The 20,042-nt window shown below is 45.0% G+C and overlaps 2 protein-coding genes across 4 annotated transcripts; both read right to left on the bottom strand.

The window, feature by feature from the left end:
- Nucleotides 1–196: 196 nt before the first annotated feature.
- Nucleotides 197–6,251, bottom strand: akap8l (A kinase (PRKA) anchor protein 8-like). 3 transcript variants are annotated; one of them, XM_011612856.2, is made up of 13 exons: nucleotides 6,134–6,251; nucleotides 5,450–5,515; nucleotides 4,856–5,018; nucleotides 3,393–3,963; nucleotides 2,830–2,944; nucleotides 2,558–2,607; nucleotides 2,384–2,414; nucleotides 2,198–2,303; nucleotides 1,935–2,076; nucleotides 1,735–1,840; nucleotides 1,529–1,659; nucleotides 1,265–1,360; nucleotides 197–1,136 (listed from the first exon to the last, which is right to left on the bottom strand). In XM_011612856.2, the coding sequence occupies exons 1-13, from the start codon at nucleotides 6,156–6,158 to the stop codon at nucleotides 723–725; spliced, it is 2,016 nt and encodes a 671-aa protein (XP_011611158.2). In that variant the 5' UTR covers nucleotides 6,159–6,251; the 3' UTR covers nucleotides 197–722. The 3 variants fall into 3 exon arrangements, with proteins under 3 accessions (XP_011611158.2, XP_011611159.2, XP_029706037.1); XM_011612857.2 differs by having other exon boundaries at nucleotides 2,830–2,941; XM_029850177.1 differs by lacking the exons at nucleotides 5,450–5,515; nucleotides 6,134–6,251 and having other exon boundaries at nucleotides 3,393–4,992.
- Nucleotides 6,252–6,590: 339 nt separating this feature from the next.
- Nucleotides 6,591–15,800, bottom strand: LOC105417691 (zinc finger protein GLIS2-like). The gene is made up of 8 exons (XM_029850705.1): nucleotides 15,779–15,800; nucleotides 14,631–14,686; nucleotides 11,552–11,742; nucleotides 10,066–10,262; nucleotides 9,714–9,884; nucleotides 9,500–9,633; nucleotides 9,278–9,396; nucleotides 6,591–9,197 (listed from the first exon to the last, which is right to left on the bottom strand). The coding sequence occupies exons 3-8, from the start codon at nucleotides 11,715–11,717 to the stop codon at nucleotides 8,536–8,538; spliced, it is 1,449 nt and encodes a 482-aa protein (XP_029706565.1). The 5' UTR covers nucleotides 11,718–11,742; nucleotides 14,631–14,686; nucleotides 15,779–15,800; the 3' UTR covers nucleotides 6,591–8,535.
- Between the last annotated feature and the right edge of the window lie 4,242 nt (nucleotides 15,801–20,042).

The raw sequence follows: 20,042 nt of genomic DNA, 5'->3' as shown, positions 1-20,042 counted from the left end.
TAACACCTCTCTCAGCCAAAAGTACTCGTCAGTGTAAGAGTGATGGAGCATTTGACCATGACCGCGCGTTCGTCTTTTTCCCTTTCATGTTCACGTACATGTCCCCATCTTGTGGTCAAAGATGGTACTAGACTTTAAAACGTCAACGACATACAGATGAACGCTTTTAAAATGTCACAGAAATTACTGCCAGATATAAGGTGAAGCAATGTTTATTCCTTTAGACAAAACATTCCTGCTATTCAATGCCAAGGCCTACACATTTGTGTTCTATAATACGCTAGTTTGATCTCAATACAAAAGTGTGATTTATTCACCAGTTTTATTTCTGTTAGAGTCCACATTGATTACCATATGATATAAATTCTGAATATTTTACATAAATGTCTGATAACCTCGGTCACACCCACAACTGTATGATAAGATGTAAAACCTGTTTTACATGAATGGTTGAAAAATCATCAACAAAAAGGACAGACTGCTATGGCATTATTTGAATCAGATATACACAATAAAAACTTAGTTCTGGACAAAATCAATCAAAACAAAGAAAAACAAAAGGCACAAGTACATGAAAAATGAGCTCAATATTCTTCCCTCCACATCTAAATAATATAAACATGTTAATCCAACACTGGAAGTGGTGGGATTAGGTGGTAAAAAAAAGAGTTTGGGATTGTAGGGAACAAATCACTAGAAAAATAGTTCTCAGGGTGCAACAGTCACTCATCATTCTTTTCTTCTTCTTCCGCCACCTCTAATCCTTCATCCTCCAGCTCAATGTGTAACCCTTCCTCGCCAATCTCGTCCTGTACGACGTACCCCTCTTCTTCCCCTCCAATTTCAAAACCTTCATCCTCTTCCTGGTTGTCCTGCTGCTCTTCCTCCTCCACTGCCACCTCCTCCCCTTCCCCCTGCGTTCCTTGCTCCTCCTCTATTTTTTCTTCATCCGCTCCTGTTGCTGCTGGTGCTTCGCCTTCAAACTCTTCTTGACCCGCTTCCCCTTCAGGTTGGACTGGGCCCTCGACCGTCTCGCCACCTGCAGCCTCAGAGATTAACTCCTGTTCAGACCCCTCGATCACCATGGAGTCCTCAGGATCCTGGTCATCTTGGTTACCAGAGAACGGATTCTCTCCCTGTTAGCAGAGAGTACAGCACTGAAAAATGTTTCACCCAACAGCAGCCATAAAGACATAAATAAAATTTCCATTTTAACTGATGCTGGTTCTAAGTAATTGGGCCAATGCCATGCTATAAAACAGACCTTTAAGTAGCTCTCCAACTTCTTGCCAATGAGCTTGTGGTTGAGGATGCTACGAGCGACCGACAGACTGGCCCTCTTTGACTGCTCCATCATGCCCTAGAGATGGAAAAAAAACAAACAGCCGAAATTCATACATTAATGATACCCTGGTTCTGGATGACCAATAATTCCCACGCTTCATTACTTAAGGACTAAAGAATCCTGTCGCTAATGTGAAACAACTATGTTCTTTCTCGATTTTCTTCCTACGGCATGCCAATTTACCTTACGGTTGTAGTTGTGATCAGGTGACTTGATGTGTTTTTGAATCAGGTGGGGCTGCATGGGGATGAAAAGGTCACACGCTGCACAGTGGGCTGCTTCCACCTTCCTCATGAAGTGCTCCATGCTGAGCTCTACAGACATTAGCGTCATTAGCCATTAGAAGCTTGTATCTGTACCTGCGGTTGCCTGTGGCTGTTGCTGCGCACCTTTAGTGAGGTCCTGCTCTCTGTACATCTGGCAAATGGCAGCGCTGTGGTTCTCCATCTGGCTAACCCTCTGCTCTGTCTTCTTGAACTTATTCTGTAAATATTCCTACAAAAAGATCAAAGGGTTTAAAGGATTAGTCTAAGATCAGATGCAACTTTCTTGTCCTTTCAAAAAAAGTCCAATATTTTATGAGTTTCACCTGCAGGAAGTCTGTGGTTGGCTTGGACAGCTGCCCTGAAAGGAACTTGAAGTGGTCCTTATGAAAGCGACTGTCCAGGTGCGCTTCCATCTCCTCCTTGTAGAAGGAACGAAACTTGCACACAGAGCATGCAAACATCACCCTGTTCGGGAAAATGAAGGGTTATCCAAAAATAAGTTACAGTAAACTGAATGCATCATTCAGGTTCATGGACAGCCAAACAGGTCCTGAGCACCATCACAGAGAGGTAAACATCAGCTCACCTTTCCAGGAAACCCCTCCTCTTCCTCATTTTTGGGTGCTTGTCCAGGTTTTGGCCTGGAGACTGTTTACCATGCTGAACTTTTTTCTCCTCTGCTTTAGGTGAAGCTAGTCACAAGAACAGTTATTAGGTGCACTGTATTTCCAGGATAATGTAAAACGGTGAGAAGGAGCTTCAGGGAAGTTACCTTTCTCTGCATCCACAGCAGGATTTGCTTCCTGAGAAGAGAAAATAAGTCTTTGTTGATTATTTATTTAAAAAAAAAAAAAAAAATGCAGTTTAGGGGTTGACTTTGATGCATTAATGACAACTGGAATCTCTTGCTCAAGTTGTCATGTAGATGTGAATGTAACCGACTGACCTTTGGTTCAGCGTTTGTTTCACTGTCATCACCATTTTTCTCAGTTTGCTCTAAGGAAATAGAACACACTCATGTAAAAAGTAAGCATTTCTGATGTGCTTCTTCCTTTTACAGCAGACCGATATCACCACCTGGGGATAAATGTTACTGATGCCCGACTCTTTGGTCGCTTTTGTTCCAATTATACATTGAAAAAGACTGGAATTTAAAAATCTACCAAAACCCCCAGAAAAACCGAGTTGAATAAATGATGGATTTTGATGATAAAGTACCTTGTGGAGCGTCTGCAGCATCGCCCTCCATCCTATTTATCTTTGACTCTGGCTCATCAGCAGCGGTGAGGCTTTGCTTTCTCTTCTTCTGCATATCATGCTGAGGCTTTACCTGCTAAATTCAACACAAATTAATCCACAAAGAGGCTTTCCAGGGCCATTAACAGAACCTGGAACCAGTTCTCTACACTGGAATGTCAGGGCCAATTAGAAGATGTAATTTCTTCTCCTAGTGCTATCAAATCTAAAACCTGACAAGGACAAGCGACAAAGGGGAAAAGAAGGAGGAAGGTGGTCATTTAATGTCCCCAAAAACCAAAGGGAAGGGACAGTTATCGCTTGCCGATACTTAAAAGAAACTGGCAGGTCCACGAGGCTTTTCTGACCAAGTGAGATAAAGGCTGGTGGTTGAATGAAGCATCAAATAAGTTTGGACTTGTTATTGACAAACCTACACATATACAGGCACTACAGCACATGATGTTGAGTTGCCAGATGGTATCAGAAACAGCTTAAATGTTTCCCAATATCTGAGGAGCTCAGATTTGGTTGGAGGTACTTACTTTGTTGAGGGGTCTCTTGCGGCCTCGCTGACGGCCAGCCCGTGGGCCCCCGCCAAAATGCCTCCCTGGAAAGTCTTGAGGCCCTTGAATGGAACCCTGGTGGAAGCCCCCACTTTCAGGGTACATGCGGTTGGACAGGAGGGATGGGAGCTTTCCTCTACCACCACCTCCCCGCCCGCCTCCACCAATTGGAGTGGGATCGGGCCTGCGGCTTCCATAACCTCCTCCAACTCCTCGAACTCCGCCACTTCCACCCCTTCTGGGGGAACGTCGGCCTGCTCCAGCCCATCCTCCACCTCCACCTCCAGAGCCTCCTCCCTGGCCACTGGTGAAGGACTCTCTCATATTCTGTCGCATTTTTGCGACTCCATAGGAGGAGGAGGGGCTGCCAAAGCCTCCTCCCCCACCTAGCCCAAATCCCTCTCCGAAGCCTGAGCCGCCTCGCTGGCCCACCGGCATGTTGTCCTCACGAGCATCACCAAAACCATAGCTACTTCCGCCAGATCTGTAGAGATCGCGGGAGGAGGTGAAACCGGAGGGGCGTGAGTCAAATGACTCATACTGGTCAAACCTGCAGGAGGGAGGAAGAGGGTTGACAGAGAACAGCAGAGAGCAGGGGAGGCAGGGACTACAGTCAGGTTTGGAATTTTCCACCTGCTTTTCCTTCTCCTCCATGGCCTCGCTTTCTCTTTTGTTTTCTTCCAATTTCAGAAACCATGTTTGATCAGAAAAGGGTGATACTTATCAACCTAACAATCTGATCAAGGTAGTGATTATGGTTATGTAACGTCATCCAACCATGCTCTTTGATGGACATTACACGGTACTCTGCAGTTTCGGGATAAAAGTCTGTCAAAAGAACTGGGGTCTTGAAACTCGCTGGACAAAAAAAATATCCTGGGCAGTCACGATTATGGTAAATTCTTATGCACAGGATGAGAAAAAGTGGGCCAAGTTTATGTATATACCACAGTTATTGATAAGTAAGCGATAAAACTACCGCCCATGAACTCATCTCTCTTTTATAACCTAAAACCAGAACACGGGGTTAGGCCATATCGAGGATGAGTTTAACGGAATACAATCAAACGGAGTTTTGAACAAATACAAATGTCAAAGGGTTTTGGAAAAAGGATGAACTGTCCCACTGTTGCCAACCAAATTGTGTTCTAAATGTGCAGCTAGTGGGTTTCCCCACTATCAAATGTGGAGTTGTCATATTTTCCCCCAACATCCATGTATGATCACATCCACATGCCACCAAACAACCAACCTGGAGTGTACCCATTTCCATCAGAGACGAGGGTGAGAGTTATCCGTCCAGGCAGGTTGACAGCCCAAATCATTCGATGAAAGGTTACCATGTAAAATGACTACTATCAAAGTAGCTATATCCCTGGTTTGCATATCTAACTAGTACCTGCTCATGAAAGAAGGCAGAGAGGAGAAGACGAAATGATTACCTGTCACATCGAGACCCTTTAAATCCCCCCTCCAACTGAGTGAGCATGTCAAGGCGTTGGTTAATTTTGGCAATGACAGCATCGGCCCCAGTGAGACACCTCTTCATGTGGCCGCCACTTCCATAGCCCCCAAGGCCAGACATTGAGTCATAACCACCAGAACCTGAAAATATGAGAGGATTCCTGTTACACACCTGTATTAAGATTAAGATGAACTTTATTCATCCCCGTGGGGAAATTGAATTGGTAATTGATGCTGTTTTGAACATCATTTATTGCAAAATAAGGTTGTTAACTAGACAAGAGTAGTTCCTCTGTCTACAACACACTCAGGTATTTGTATTATGTTGACATACTGGATTGAAGGCCTTTAACAGCAACACTGTAATCTGTTTAATGAGGCAGGTTCAGCGAGTTTCCACTGGTTTAATCCGACTACATTAACTGAATTTTACATGCAAAGGTAACTTCCTAAGTAAAAGTATATATTTATGTTCAAGAGATCCTTACCTAATTAAACTTAAATTCTCTACATATTAAAAAGAAACGTCAATTGTGCCATAAATATAAAGACAACGTGCTGTGCAAACGTACCTCTGTTCCCGTTGCCTCCGTTGCCACTGCCGCCTCCTCCTCCACCACCTCCCCAGCTGGAGTATCCTGTTGGGAAAATATAACAATAAAACAAAAATTATATACTACACAGAGACACGCAGACTGACGCCCCAAAAATACCAATATTCAACCCCAGTCTCCGTCTTTATTGGTTGGGGTGTGTATGTCACCTGGAACATACGTTTGACAAATAAAAGCGCGATAAGACCACTACTTGGTGACAATTAGTCTAATTTGCCATTAGGCTGACTATTTTTTTTAGTTTAAATGAAAAAGAAATTCGCAATAATAGTAGTTGTAATAGCTTGGGTGGATCTATTAGTGTCGGTTAGTCTAAACTGACTCCATTTTAAAGACAGGGATAGGCCCATTTACGAGACCATTTTAACACATGTGAAACATATGAAAATTAGCAGCCAAGTAAAACAAAATATACGCCAGAGTAGTTTTGATAAACTGATGTCGCCAGCTTTCAAAAATAGATTCTTAGCAATTAGCTAATCTATCTTTGTTTCACGGTACATTCGGCGATCTACTGAGTGCAAGCTAAATGCTAACACATCAGGCCCGTCTCGGATGCTAACAGAAAACGTAATTAATACAGAATATATGATGAAATGTCGATATGCTTTTTTGTATCTGTAAGATATAATGAATACCTACCAGAACCGAAACCTCTACTATCCATATTTTATTTTTCACAGACTGTAATGACGATCAAACACGCAACAACAGCTCCCACCGCAATCGTCTTCTTCGTTGGTTAATTTGGGGTGTGGTAAACAGCAATGAGCGCGTCACGCCACCTGTTGTCCAAGACTAGGTACAACAACAATTTCCTCCCATTATTGACTCGCAGCTTTAATACATATTTCACAGCTAACGAAAAGCCCGTTTTCCCCAAATTTCTCATTATTATTATTATTGAATTTCATCATATATATAAAAACTTACATCTTTTTACTTCAGTAAGTGCCCCAACTCCCATCATTTGTAATTGTTGTTTATGGATATCAACACTGACAGATCCTGGTGACCATCCCTTTATACATGGCGCCATAAATAGATAGCAGGAAATTAAATCCTTTGTGGATGTATTTCACAAATAGTCACAAACAGATTTGTTTTATATATCATTTATTTACTTACTGCCATGAAGTCACGATAAAGTTTCTAAAGTGTTGCAGTGGCCCTGATGCAAAAACACATCCGTTGTCATGTTATTGAGTTTCAGTTGTCTAAAAATAACAAAACTTTACATTTGTGTACATACTCTCATATATAATGTAATATAATGTCAGTTGGAACACAAGGCACTTAGACACATTTTGAAATACTGACTGGGATAAATAAATGTGCAAAGAAAGAATATGTAATACATCGACACTGATACTGGCCACAGTTTGGCCATTGTCAAACATTCACTTTAAAAAAAAAAAATACTAGAGCAACAGTTTAGAAAATATGTCTCGGCCATCTGTTTCTTTACTGTTCTTGTTTCTGAGTGGCTGCTGATCCCACAGAGATCATTGTCTTGATATGATGAAGCAAAAAGCTAAACTGCATGCGAGACAGTTAATCTAAAATCCTCATCCAGTTTTTGTCAACACAGATTTATGTGCTTTTTCCGAGAGAGGTGGATATGCAAACAAGACAGGTCACCAGTTAATTGCAAGGAACACACACTTACACACACCTATGAGCAATTTTAAGTCTTCAGTCAAACATTCCAACTAACTTGGAAAAGGCCTGCAGGTATGGGAGCAACATGCATAAAGGCTCCAACTGGAACTGAACCAGGAAAAGTGAGAATTAAGAAACGACGGTTGACGTTCCTCTAATCTGATGTGAGTTCTTCAGAAAAAGGTTTATGGTCAAAACCAAAGTGGGCTCCATCATGGAGCAACAATATTTACGAGTGGAGATGATTGAAGATAGAAATCAAACACATTGTTTCCTTTGCTTTGATCGGGGCGACGAACCGATGCACTAAACTCGTATTTTGCTCATAACGTCACAAAGGAGACAAGGAGTCAGGGATGATGCCTCGTGGTGTTGACTGAAAACAGGAAAATGAGATAAAGTAGCCTCTGATTTGACTTTGAGAAGAAATGAGAAAGTAATTTTAACCAAGCTATAGATGTACCTGTGAGTTTTCATCTATTTTGTCTTTTGTCTCTGTTGAAGATTGGACAGAACACAACTTTCCAAGGGTTGTTTACTCTTGCGGTTGTAAAAAAAAACCCTTGATATAATCTCCCTGAGGACGACGTTATTGTTGCGCTGCTGGTGAATGAAGATGAATGGGATGTTTGGACTACACACATTTGTCAGTGATTCTGACTGAGAAGTGGAGCAGCTCCACTGGTTTCACACATTAAAACTTTTATATATTTGTCCTTCTCTGGTTTTTGCTCTGCCCTTCACCTGCAGCTGGAGCTTACGTCCTTTGTCAGATCTTTGGCACATATTTTAGACCAGCCTACATCGAAATGTCAAGTTTAGCTTCCGTGTTGTACACACCAGTCCACTCATACTGGTCACTGTGATGTTACAGAGAAGAATCTGGCGTAAACTGCAAAAAACACTGTTTCCCTGTCAACACCTCGACCCAGTTCCAGAAAATTCACTCTCATAGACAAAATATCTAGACAAAATACTTTGTTCCGTGAGTGCTTTGCTGTTCGATCTGAGTCAGCTTTTCATTGGTCTATGATTAATAAATGGCAGAAAGAAGACCTCGGTCACAAAGGTAACTGAGTGTCATAGCTATGGAATGGCTTATAGGCATTTTAACATGTCACCAGACAGTGATTTATATCAGAGAGTATACGATAACTGAAACATGCATAGTGCTAACACATTTTGCGACCCAAAAGTAGTTCAGGTTTTGTACAATCAACAGAGACCTTTGTGGATTTCAGTCAGCCGGGCTGTCTACAGTGGTTCCTGGTTAGCTTTACAGATGATGTTGACCTTTGGGCTCTTGCGAGAACACAATTGTTCAGCAGGGTGTGTAAGCTTGTGCACTCAGACAGATCTTCAGACATGATGTCAAACACTCCCTAGCTGACAACAGCTGGTTTAAGGAGGAGCGCACTTGGAGGAACTACCACCCAGGACAAGCGGTCGTGTGGTCTGGACCGCTCTCCTGCAGACAGATTCAGGACTTCCCCCTCCTCCTCCATCTCCTCTTCCTCTTCTCTTTCCCTCCCACCCATGTGTCGAATACCTCTTAGAGCTCCCAGCCCCAACATGGATGTGGGGCCAAAATGTACCAGTGAGTCTGAGAGTCCCAGTGGTCCCAAGCCAACTCTTCCTCCTCCCATGGGGAAGAGCGGCAATCCTGGGTGGCCCAGAGCTCCGGTGTGGCAGAAAGCTGAAAGTGGCAAAGATGTTCCCAGGCCTCCGAGGAGAGTTGCAGAAGCCCCGGGGAGGATGACGCTGGCCCTGCCTGCTGACGGCAGTTCTGTGGGGCTCTGGTGGCCCGGCTGGCCCAAACCGGATCCCAGTCTATTTGAAGGGCCCTGCTCCTGGGCAACAAAATGCCCATGTGCCTTGATGTGCTTGCGTAGGGAGCTTGGATCCGTGTAGCGCTTCAGGCAGCCAGCCATCTTGCAGTAGTAGGGCTTGTCTATGTAGTGGGTGCGGGTGTGTTTGAATCGGTCGCTGGAGTTTGAGTATCGTTTGCTGCATCCCTCATAAGGGCAGATGTAGGGTTTCTCTCCTGCCGGTAAAACAAGCAAACTTTTAGCATTTGTGCCCCACGATCATGCACCCGGATCAGGTTATTGTTGGGGTCCTCACCTGTGTGTGAGCGGGTGTGGATCTTCAGATTCTCCAGACGTGAGAAACTCTTGTTGCAGGTCGGACAGTTGTGCGGCTTCTCGTTGGTGTGTGTGCGGATATGAATCAGCATTTTGTACCTGTAACACCAAAGATCTCTTAGTTATTCTTCAAAGATTCCAGCTTATTTAAATGAAAAATATCGACATTATCTGCACGCAGAGAGCTCAGATTTAGACTTACCTGGCGTTAAAGCCCCTCCCATTCCGTGCACACCCCTCCCACTGGCAACAATACCCAGAATCCTTTTCGGGCTTGACATGAAAGTCATTGATGTGGTCGACCAAGTCCTGCAGCGAGGTGAAGAGCTGATGGCACTGAAGAGGAGAGATGAGGTAGATATTGTAACTCAGATTTGATGGTTTATGTGGGATACGAGGGTTGACCTTAACTTTACCTTCATCCAGCGACAGGATAAAGACGACTCTGGAGAAACCGGCTTCTCTCGGTTCTGGCCAACAAACGGGGAGGAGGGAAAATAGGCCCTGGGCGGACTTCCGACGGGCAGATAGAACTGGTAACCCTGTGGTGAAGCTCTGCCCTCCACACCTCGAGAAGGAGCTAGTTCCTGAAAAGAGAACAAACTTGAGACCGGAGCCAGTGGGGGAAAAAAACTCATTCACAAAACTCGTCTATTTCCTGTCAAATCTATAAACCAGATGTTTGGATCAGAGGACTCTTTATTCTTGGTAGAGTCTAAGCACGCAACAACGTTCCTGCAGTCTCCATGTGAGAACTCCTGGACTCACCCGTGAGAAGAGGTGTGGCTGAGGGCTGCTGCTGCTGCCAGGGGAGTCCAGAGGGGAGGACGGGGAGAGTGAGGAAGGGGAGGAAGGAGACGGGGAGAACGAGGAGGTGTGACGGGAGGAAGGTGACAGGCTGAGGTCCAAGGCAGGAGCTGGACTGAAGCACAGTCCTGGTCGATCTTGAGAGGGAGACTGAGAATCTATTCAGAAGAGTTAAAGATATTACAATAAATGTGGCTATTTGTTGTATATTTTATAAAGACTTGAGTTACGAAAGCTTGATGATTCACTGATGAGTAATTTCCTGTGTCAGCTGACCTTCATTGACTGCTCCATCCTTTCAGTACAGTCATCCTTGAATCACAGGACCCATTTGGAAACCACATTTCCACTAAAATTGCACTTTTTTCAAATGTTAAATGGAAAATATTGTTACACAAAAGGTGCGGCGCATCTAGCTTGGCGGTGTTTTGACATGTGCACCACACAGCTCCTTTTCACAACAATGGCAGCTCCTTTGAGCCACCACACTGGCCTCGCACTTTACAGCACAGGACATTAACAATGTGTGAGGATGAAGGTTGAGTGACAACAGCTGGACTGAAGATTCTCAATAATGGATGATTTTGTAGGATAGACTAAGGACAGGCTAATGTTCTAGGGCTCAAATCATCAAGCATCAAAGTTCTATTGGATTAAATGAACCTTGAGGGAAATGGAGGACGTGGTCTTGCTCCAAACCTTTCATAAACATAAATTCTCCCTCTACTCTAGAATACATTTGGACCAGTATTACTTCCAAAGGTCTTTCTTAGCGGGCTGCCTGCCCCATAAGAAAGATGATGGTGAACCAAATTGGCTTTAACTTCATTCTGAATCCATTTTTAGAAAAGAACCGAAAGGGCAAAGGGACATTTTCAAACACATATTATTTGCATTTTTGGAAAACGCCAATGATATATCGTCTATTCAGACTGTCTCAGGAGCCGTAATGAAGTTATCATGGAGGGCTTCAGGTTAACATCACACCCTTCTTATTATAAGCTTCAATGATGAAGCTGCAGACAATGTGTGTTAGAGGCCAAACGGGTTGCCCTTCATTAGATTTACTAAAATTAGGTTAAACATAAGCGAGAAGACAGACAGGATCTGCTTATCGCATTATCATGGTGAGAATGCTGAGGAGATGTGTGTGTAGATTCTCAATCATCCAGATCATAGTTATCCAAGTAAGATCTCTGTGTCGACTGGAATTGTTAAGGTTTTTCTTGAAGATATTTCGCCTTCTCTCCAGAAGGCTTCTTCACTTCTAAACTCATTGAGGGCAGAACTTGAAAATAGCCCTTGTCAACCATTAGCATGCTAATGATCTGGGTGGTCATCTGAGAGTCGTCTCATGAAACAGTGTGAACTTTTGGATTTTGAACAGTGTGAACTTTTATAATAATAATCCTGAGAAGAGGTCCCCACTGAAGGGCTTCATTTGTACCTGGGGAGGAAGGTGGAGAAGGAAAGGTGGAGCATAGCAGTCGTGGTCGTGTGGCAGCGAGAGGAGGACAGACGAAGGAAGAACAAGGCCTCTTCCCAAGTCTGAGTGGACCATCTCGTCGTCTAGAGGGTAACTTTAAGTCAAGAGGCTCGTCCAGGGACAACATAGCTGCCGGTGGTTCTTCTGCGTACCTAAGTGGAGAGACAGCCACAAATTCAGATCAACCTTGAGTCAATAACTTTAGTCTGTATTTGACAAATATTACTTTACAACTTTTTGTCAGTCTTCTATTATACCTAGATTTTAGGGGGGTTTACTGCACTGCCCCCTGCAGGTCGATGAGTGTAAAGATCACAGATAAAACCCACAGTGGAACTCGCTCGGAGGGAGGAAAGAGTAAACCCAAACTGTCAAGTGGAATACATCAAACTCACATATAAAAGCTCTGAACTGGAATCGAATTTGGAACATTCTAGCTAAGCGGCTATGCTAAAACCTGCAGACTTTCTCAAGACGTCCAGCTGTGGCGCAGGAGTTGTTAGCTTTTTAAAACTTTTTTGTTAGCTACAGCAAGAACAGTAAAAGTAGGTAGCTGTTCCCTTGCAACCGGAGTTTTTGGTGTAGTTATTCTCGCTGCCAGAAGGGGGAGAGAGAGAGTCGGCTTTAATGTTTACGTTTAAAAAGAAAGAAACATTACATTCATGGACAAAAACTAAACAAAATTTGCTCGTTCAGTATTTTTCCAGTATTTTCCCTCCCAGATAACCTTAAAGGCGTCAGACACGAGTTGCATCTTTATCGCACAACTGCTTAATCTTTATTGGCCATGCAATGCTAGCTGGCAGCGGAATATTATTAATTTACATTCAGCGGTTGGATTTCCAAGCAGAGTCTGGTATTCTCCCAGGCATCTTTCCAGCCGCCTGTGCACCTCTTCAACTTCTAAACTCGCCGTCGCCACAGATTCTTCCACCACAATCACCAACAGGATCCCACGACATAATATGAGGCAGAGGCTAAACCACAATGAAGTCAGTGTTTAGGTTCATCTGCCAGTGTGCCAGCTACCTCACCACACTGGTTTCACATTCCACAGCAACCTCACACGCACATTCACGCACACATACTGTTATTTGTGATGGCATGCGCATATACGAAACCATATGCATCCAGGCACGCATTCAGACTTTAGTCATACCAGGAGACATGCACAAAACTTGTAACCACATGTGAGGTTCCCCCACCACACACACACACACACATACGCACACACACACACACACACACACACACACACACACATGCGCGCGCACACACAAACAGGTCCTCCCCCCTTTTCCCTCAATGACCTGTGTTTGGGCAACATGCCCAGACCCTCTTATGGATCCCCCAGTGCCTTGCAAAACACACACGCAACCATTCACATACGCACACAAACACACACGCAGACAAGGTGCCGTGCACATGCAGGGAGTAACCTTTCCCCACTCTTGCCAGAGTTTCGGCGTATTTCTTAAAGTCAACTTCAATCAGCAAAAAGTTTTGGCCCGAAGTTGCCAAAGACAATAACATGGCCGCCGAGCGTTTTAATGCATTTTACATGGTATCACGTGGTCGAGCAGCACTGGAGAGAAATCTAGACATATAAAAATGTGCATGTGGATGTAGCTGCCTCCACATCTGTAACACAGTATCCACACGAGAGTCTGCACTCCTCTCACAGGAAGCCTCTGCTTGCACGACGCCCTGATGTGGCCTCTCCCTTCTCATTTTTACCCCCCCCCTCTCTCTTTCTCTCTTTCTCCCTCCTTCCTGTGGTTTTCCTCTCCCAGTCCTCCAGCAGAGCATACCTCTCCCGTTCTCCTCCCCTCTCCTCTGGCCCACTCTTTTTCTTCTCTTCCATTTTTACTCTGCCGCCTCTGAGCTTCCCTTTGCTTTTATTTCCTCCGGTTTGAACTTCACGTCTTGAACGTGCCTCGGCCCCATTTTTCCTCTCTCGGGTGTAAAACTAAGAATAAATCGAATGTCAGTTTTCTTTTGAAGTGCCAGAATGGATTTCGCTGAATTGGGGGTGGGGGGTGGGTTGGGGGTGGGGGGCTGAATACACTGAAACAACATCAGCCCTCATTTTTTAGCGGATACATCCTTTGATCCCTCCATCCCACGTCCTTATAAGGTATTACGCAATGCCAGTGTAAAAGCAAGGAGGATGACAGGGAGGGGGCTTGTTTTCGTTACTTTCAGCCACAGACTGCAGGAGAGAATCGGGAGGGGATTCTAGCACGAATTTAATCGAATTGGCTGAAACTGGACACCCTGTTTGCAGGGCAAATATCAGGGAAGATGAAAGAGAACAAAGGAAGAAAGCACTGCGGACAACAAGGGAAACACACAACGCAGAGCCCAGAATCTCAAGGGCCGAATGCAGCCGATGCAGACAAACTGCATCCATGGAGGTGAAACGGAAGTTTGCCGCCGGTTGTTTGCAACTCGTGAATGTGCTGCAGCTTTTCTATGATGTCAGCTCTAGTTCAGGAGAGGACGAGAGCGAGCAATGAAAACAGGCCCCCCGACGGAGAAAGATGGAGGCAGAGAACTGTGGGAGTCAGCTGTGATCTGCCTCCCTTTGCTTCTCCTCACACGTTTCCCATTATCCAGTATCCCCCCCGCCCCCTCCCAGCAGCGCCAAGTGATGCAACGCTGCAGAGCAAGTCTGCAATAACTGTCAGGCGAGCCTGCAGTGTCTCTCGTGTCGACACTGGCGTCTTTACCATTTAGGAGGTGGGCGGCGGCGGCCCTCCGAAGCGGGGGAGTCATCTCTCAGGATAGGGATTAATTGGTTCTCGACTAAAAACGCACTTCCCTGACGCTGTCCAGGCCTTTAAAAACCTTGTGGCAGCTCATTACATGCACGTGTTTTGCCCAGATTAAGCGTGTTTTCTGTTGATTCAGTTGGCTGAATGTTCAGACGTGACGCGCAAAGGCCGAGCGACCCCAACGACCAACCAAACCCGCTCATAAAACAGAGCTGAGAAAAAAGATGAAAGGGGCAAAATTTCATTTGGGAGGATAAACCTACTTTGCGGGTTGTGCAGATTGTGATCTGATCCATCGAACCGCTTGCCCAGATGGGGACTGCATTAAAAAAAAGTTAGCATAGTTATTAAGTGGAGGGTGGGGCCCCACTGAGGCACAATAGAGAAAACAGTGTTTCGTATTCTGAAGTTCTGAACGAGCCTTCCTGGTGACTGGTTCTGTGGGTGGAAATCAATCGACATGGCGTAATTAAAACACAGCAGCGTGGCTTCATTCTGCCTGGCTTTTGCATCGGGAGCATTCCCTCCTGTCACGCAGTAAGACTTTCCCTTAACTGCTTAGGAACACACAATTGGCACATTCTAAAAATCCAAATGTGATTCCAATTAGAGAGGGAATTTAATGAATTTGTAGTTTATATTTTTGAAGCGACAAAAAGATGGTTATCATTAGCATGAGGAATCCATGAGCCCTTGGCCAGAGATGACACAAGGCTGATGAGTTATTGGGTGGTGAAAGTCATGCGTTGGGAAGAAGCGCAGGAGCTGAAAGGCGAGACGTGAACCCGGACCCTGGTGTTCAGGCACAAGGGTCCAGAACATCTAAGTTCATTCATTCAGATGTTTCAGCACAGAAGGTTGTAAAGGGCGTTCATCCCCCATCCTCCAGGAGCGGTGGGAAGCAGTGCCAACGGGCCGGATCCACATGACCTCCCGGTCAACGGTACCGGATGGAAAACACCCTGATTAACCTTTTGGTTTCTGGGACAAACCCACACATCCATGAAAAGCAAGGCCCGAGTTGGGGTTTGATCCCAGGACCTTCTGACTGTGAGGCCATTGAGCACCACGCCAGTGCGGTTTCACATCACCTCCCACCCACCCCTGCTGGCACCATCGCTCTGTGGAAACTACACCCCCCCATCATGATCTGGGACCATGACACCAGCCACCACACAAACCTCTTCTTGTTGTTTCTCCCTCCATCTGAGGGGCAGTGGAAAGAGACCCACGGAGAAAGAATGTCAAGGATGGGGGGAGGGGGGGGGGGGGCGCTGTTGTCGTGGGTGGTGTTGAACGTAGGAAAGCAGGGGGAATGAAAAGAAAGGAAATGAAAGACAGAGAAAGGGAGGAGGTGGAGAGAGGCGGACGGAGAGGGGGAGAGAGAGAGAGAGAGAGACGTGTTGTTAACCTTTGAGACAGCCCCAAAAAGCTCTCCGGTTCTCCGCCTCCGTCGCCCCTTTTCATTTTTTTTCTTTCATGTTTTTAATTTCTCCCTTTTTCCTTTCTCTCATCCCTCTTTCATTCCTTCAGCTCTGTCATCCAGATCTAAAACACACAAACACATGTGCCTTGCATTCCTATGTGCAGAGCAGATTCACCCAATTTGTTTACACTGCGTATGTGTGTGTGTGTGTGTGTGTGTGTGTGTGTGTGCCAAGCCAGTAAATAATAACACATTCCAGCTGCACTGTAGGCCGTTCTTCTCATTCTTACTGGAGAAACAAAGAGGGGGTGAAAGGAAAAAGGCTATGAAATGTGAGGGCAATGAGCTCAAAATGATGGACATTATGAGCCCTGCAGGTCTAAAAGTCAGTGATTTGAGCCCTCATAAAAGGTTAATACAACAAACATGGAGGGAATAGATGCCACACAGGTAAGTAAGCCAGTTTTCCTTAAACAATTAGGCCTAATGGTTATTGTGGCTTCTGGATGCAGGAGAAAACAAGCTAACGTTTTAGCCTGACTCCCTTAATTTGCTTGAAAAAAGCTGAAACTAATTGAGGCTGATCCTTAAGAAAACGTTCTGCAGATGGAAGACTGGAATAAAAACAGGACAGTGAAGGAGTAGAATCGTTCTTTCCCAACAATTAGCGATTATTTATCCTGAGAAGGAAACTTATAAATCAATTAAATAAACCGTTAAAAGTCTATTTTATATAATGCAGGCGGTCTGTTCAGCTCTGCGGGTGTACATATGCCCCCAAACGGTGCTACTTGTTGGGGTATCGTCTGTTTTTACGACCTTCAACCAGAGGTCATTGGGCCAGAAGCAGGAATACACCTCCTGAGTACCGGCGAATGTGTTTGTACTGCCATCACAGAACCTGCGTTGACCCGAGATCAAAGGTGACATCAAACGACAAGAAAGAAAAAAGAATATTCCCACTATCGCCTGGTCTCCAGTCTCATCTTTATTTCATAATCATCATTTACGCCTGCAACACGTTTTTACTTTAAGTCCGTTTCCTTTTCTTCTCTGCTCATGATTCTTTTCTTTGCTGTTTATCAGACTTTTTTTGTTATTTTTAAGAGGGCCAGCAATTCGTTCCTTCCTTAAACACAGAGCAGAACGAGTCTGAGGGAGGGGAGAAGGAGGGAGAGAGAGAGAGAGACGGAGGCCGGGGAGTGATGTTGGGGGGGTGCTGGGGTGGGGTTTGTGGAATTCACTCTATGTTTGGTTTGGAAGTAAAGGCCCAGTGCTGGACTCTCAGGAGAATAATGGAAAAGAGAGGGAGTAGAAAGGGAGGTTTATGGATGTGTGTGCACCCTCACAGGTGGTCGGCACGCTGACGGGAGGCCGTGTGTGCACTACTGTTTGTTTAGTGCACTGAGCATGCGTGGACATTTCTGTGTTTATTTGCAGATGTTGGCACGGAGGCTCGTGCGCTTTTAGCATGTTAGGATTCAGAGTAGGAGGTAAAAACGACATTCCTGGAGGAAGAGGAGGAGGAGGAGAAGAAAAAGGAAGGGGGAGACGCAGGGAGCCAGTGGTTAGTTAGTGGTTTGAAACTAAGAGGAGAAAAATGAAGGTCTGGTCCAGGGCTGGGTCCAAAAACCCCACCACAAACAGTCTAAGAGCCAAGGGGAGAGGAGAGCGCCAGAAAAAAAGGAAATGTCAAAGAGGAGACCCGGGCCTCCACATCTCACCCTCTTCCCTTATGAGGGCTGCCTCCGCCGCAGGGGAGGAAAGTGCTGTTCTCTGGGTTGAACCTGCTGAACCCAACCGAGTCTAACAGAGAGCAGAGACAGCAGAGGTCCAGGGGCCTCGGTGACATGGAGGGGCTTCAGTGGGGGTCTCGGGGCGGAAGAAAGGCTGAAAATGCAGTGATGCACAACTACAACTGCTTAAATGTGATATTTAGTGAGCAGAACAGGCAGGTGTGGCCGTCTGAAGAAGTCGTTATTTACGTTGGCCTTTACATTTGGTTTTCTCTCTGCGTCACTAAATTATTAGCATCTGGGCTGCTTTCATTTTTATTCTAAAAGTGTCAGTTTCTGCTTGTTGACTTACATTTTTTAAAAATAAAGATGGCTCTGAATTGATCTTAACCTACAGCCTCGCTATCATTAAATCATGAAATCATTTTAACACACTTAAAACACTTTTTAAGGTTATATTTGATCTACTCTTCCTTCCACCGACTTTCCTTTTTACTTTTATCCTATTTTCTATTTCTTTCTGCTAATTTTCATTCTTTCCATCCTTCCTCCAGTTTAAAACACACAAATTTGCGCTTCTATATTTGAGAGGACTTTCCTGCATTCCCCTCACCCCAGCCTACGCAAATAAATACCTGACCTTTGACCTAAACCCAATTCAGATATTTCAGAACGCCGAAATGTCTCATTTCCCAAAAATATCCCCCATTTTTCCAGTGAAACGTGGATTCCGGTCCCCGCTATGTAACATGTTTCAGAACAAACACACAGTCTGCGAGCCATACTCCCACCCTTGGAGTGGGCTGTAATACTGACGCACCCAACAACAACAGAAAAATTCACCCCAGCGCGTCCATCCAACCTCCAGAGAAAAACATGATGCAACCAGAGTGCAACCTTCACACACCACGACCTTTTCACCTCCAATCATAGAGATTTGGGGGTGAATGGGTGGGTGGGTGGGGGTGTATAATCTCACGGAAGGCTCCTGCTTGGGTCACCCTCAGAACCTGCCTCCTGGGACCCCGCAGAGATCCAGTCTGGACTGGGAACAGCTGGACGTTCTCTGGGGTGGGAGGCGTCCCATCGCTGGTGTCCCGAGGGTGGAGGGAGGTTAAAGCAGGCCTCCACGAAGAAGAGCAACAGGTTGCCACCAAATCAAGCAGGCGACTACAGTTTCTGAAGTGCAGCATCTAACTGGGCTTTCTTACTGGGAGAGATGGGAGGGACAACCAGTCAAAATTAAATGGATTTAATGTGGCGAAAGTGGAGAAGACTGAAAAAAGTCTCATTACAGCCACACATCAAAAAAAGAAATTTGAAAAAAAGAAAAAAAAAGGTGGTCAATGAGAAGGAGAAAAATAACCAGATGCCACCAAACAAACTGGACCTGTTCCATTTAAAAGGTCTGATAGATAGATAGATAGATAGATAGATAGATAGATAGATAGATAGATAGATAGATAGATAGATAGATAGATAGATAGATAGATAGATAGATAGATAGATAGATAGATAGATAGATAGATAGATAGATAGATAGATAGATAGATAAATAACCTTTACCTCTGCTCGCTGCCGATGCCTCCAGAAAACAGCACTAACCAGCAGAATCAGACTTCTGTCGTTTTCCGAACCATCTTCGAATATTGATCAGTTGTTGATTCTGTTTCGAAAGCAAATATCCTCCCGGACGGGGGTCGTTCAGTTGCGCTGGGGAGTGTGTTGGCAGTTCTCAGAGAGGAGACTGAAAACTCGTGTCTACCAAGGGTTTACTTTGGGAAAAGTCAAGCAGGATTCTAAAGTAACGGTCACCGGTGGAGGAATGTCAGGTTCGCCGCGCAGAGGAGGATACGCTCTCCGGGAGGCGCGTCGCCCAGTTGCGACGCTGGTCAACTGAAACTCCAGCAGCGGAGAGGAGGGAAGATACTGGGGGGAGGAGGAGGAAGAGGAGGAGGAAGAGGAGGGAGGGAGAGAGAGGGGGGGGGGGGGGGGGGGGGGGGGGGGCGTCACATATCGGTGTTTGATTGCCAGTACTGACATGCTTGAAGCAGCAATATTTTTATATAAATACTGACACGTGTTCCAGAGCCGCAGGGAACAGTTAATTCCTCTTAGCACTGTGTTTGATTTTGAAGCGTTCTGGCTAGTTTAAACATCAGTTTATAACATTTTAATTGTAAGGTTAAAGGGTGGTGAAAGGGTGGAATAATAATTTGAATCTATACTTATAATATCCTTGCGATGAGCTGGAAACGAGTCCAGGGCGTACGTCTCAGATGATGATAATGATGAAGATGATGGTGATAAATTCCCGTTACTCCGATATAGGTACTTCACCATCATTTATTACCATCATTTATATCATCATCATCATCATCATCATCATCATCATCATCATCATCATCATAGACGTACACCCTAGAGTCAGATGATGGTGATAAATTCCCGTTACACCGATATAGGTACTTTGCTTCCCTCTAGCGGTTAGAAGTGATAACTCACTTTTTTAC

This window comes from Takifugu rubripes, chromosome 17, assembly GCF_901000725.2.
Source record: "Takifugu rubripes chromosome 17, fTakRub1.2, whole genome shotgun sequence".
Lineage (NCBI taxonomy): Eukaryota > Metazoa > Chordata > Actinopteri > Tetraodontiformes > Tetraodontidae > Takifugu > Takifugu rubripes.
Note: the sequence above shows the minus strand (reverse complement) of the source record. Positions and strands in the feature narration are given on the sequence as shown.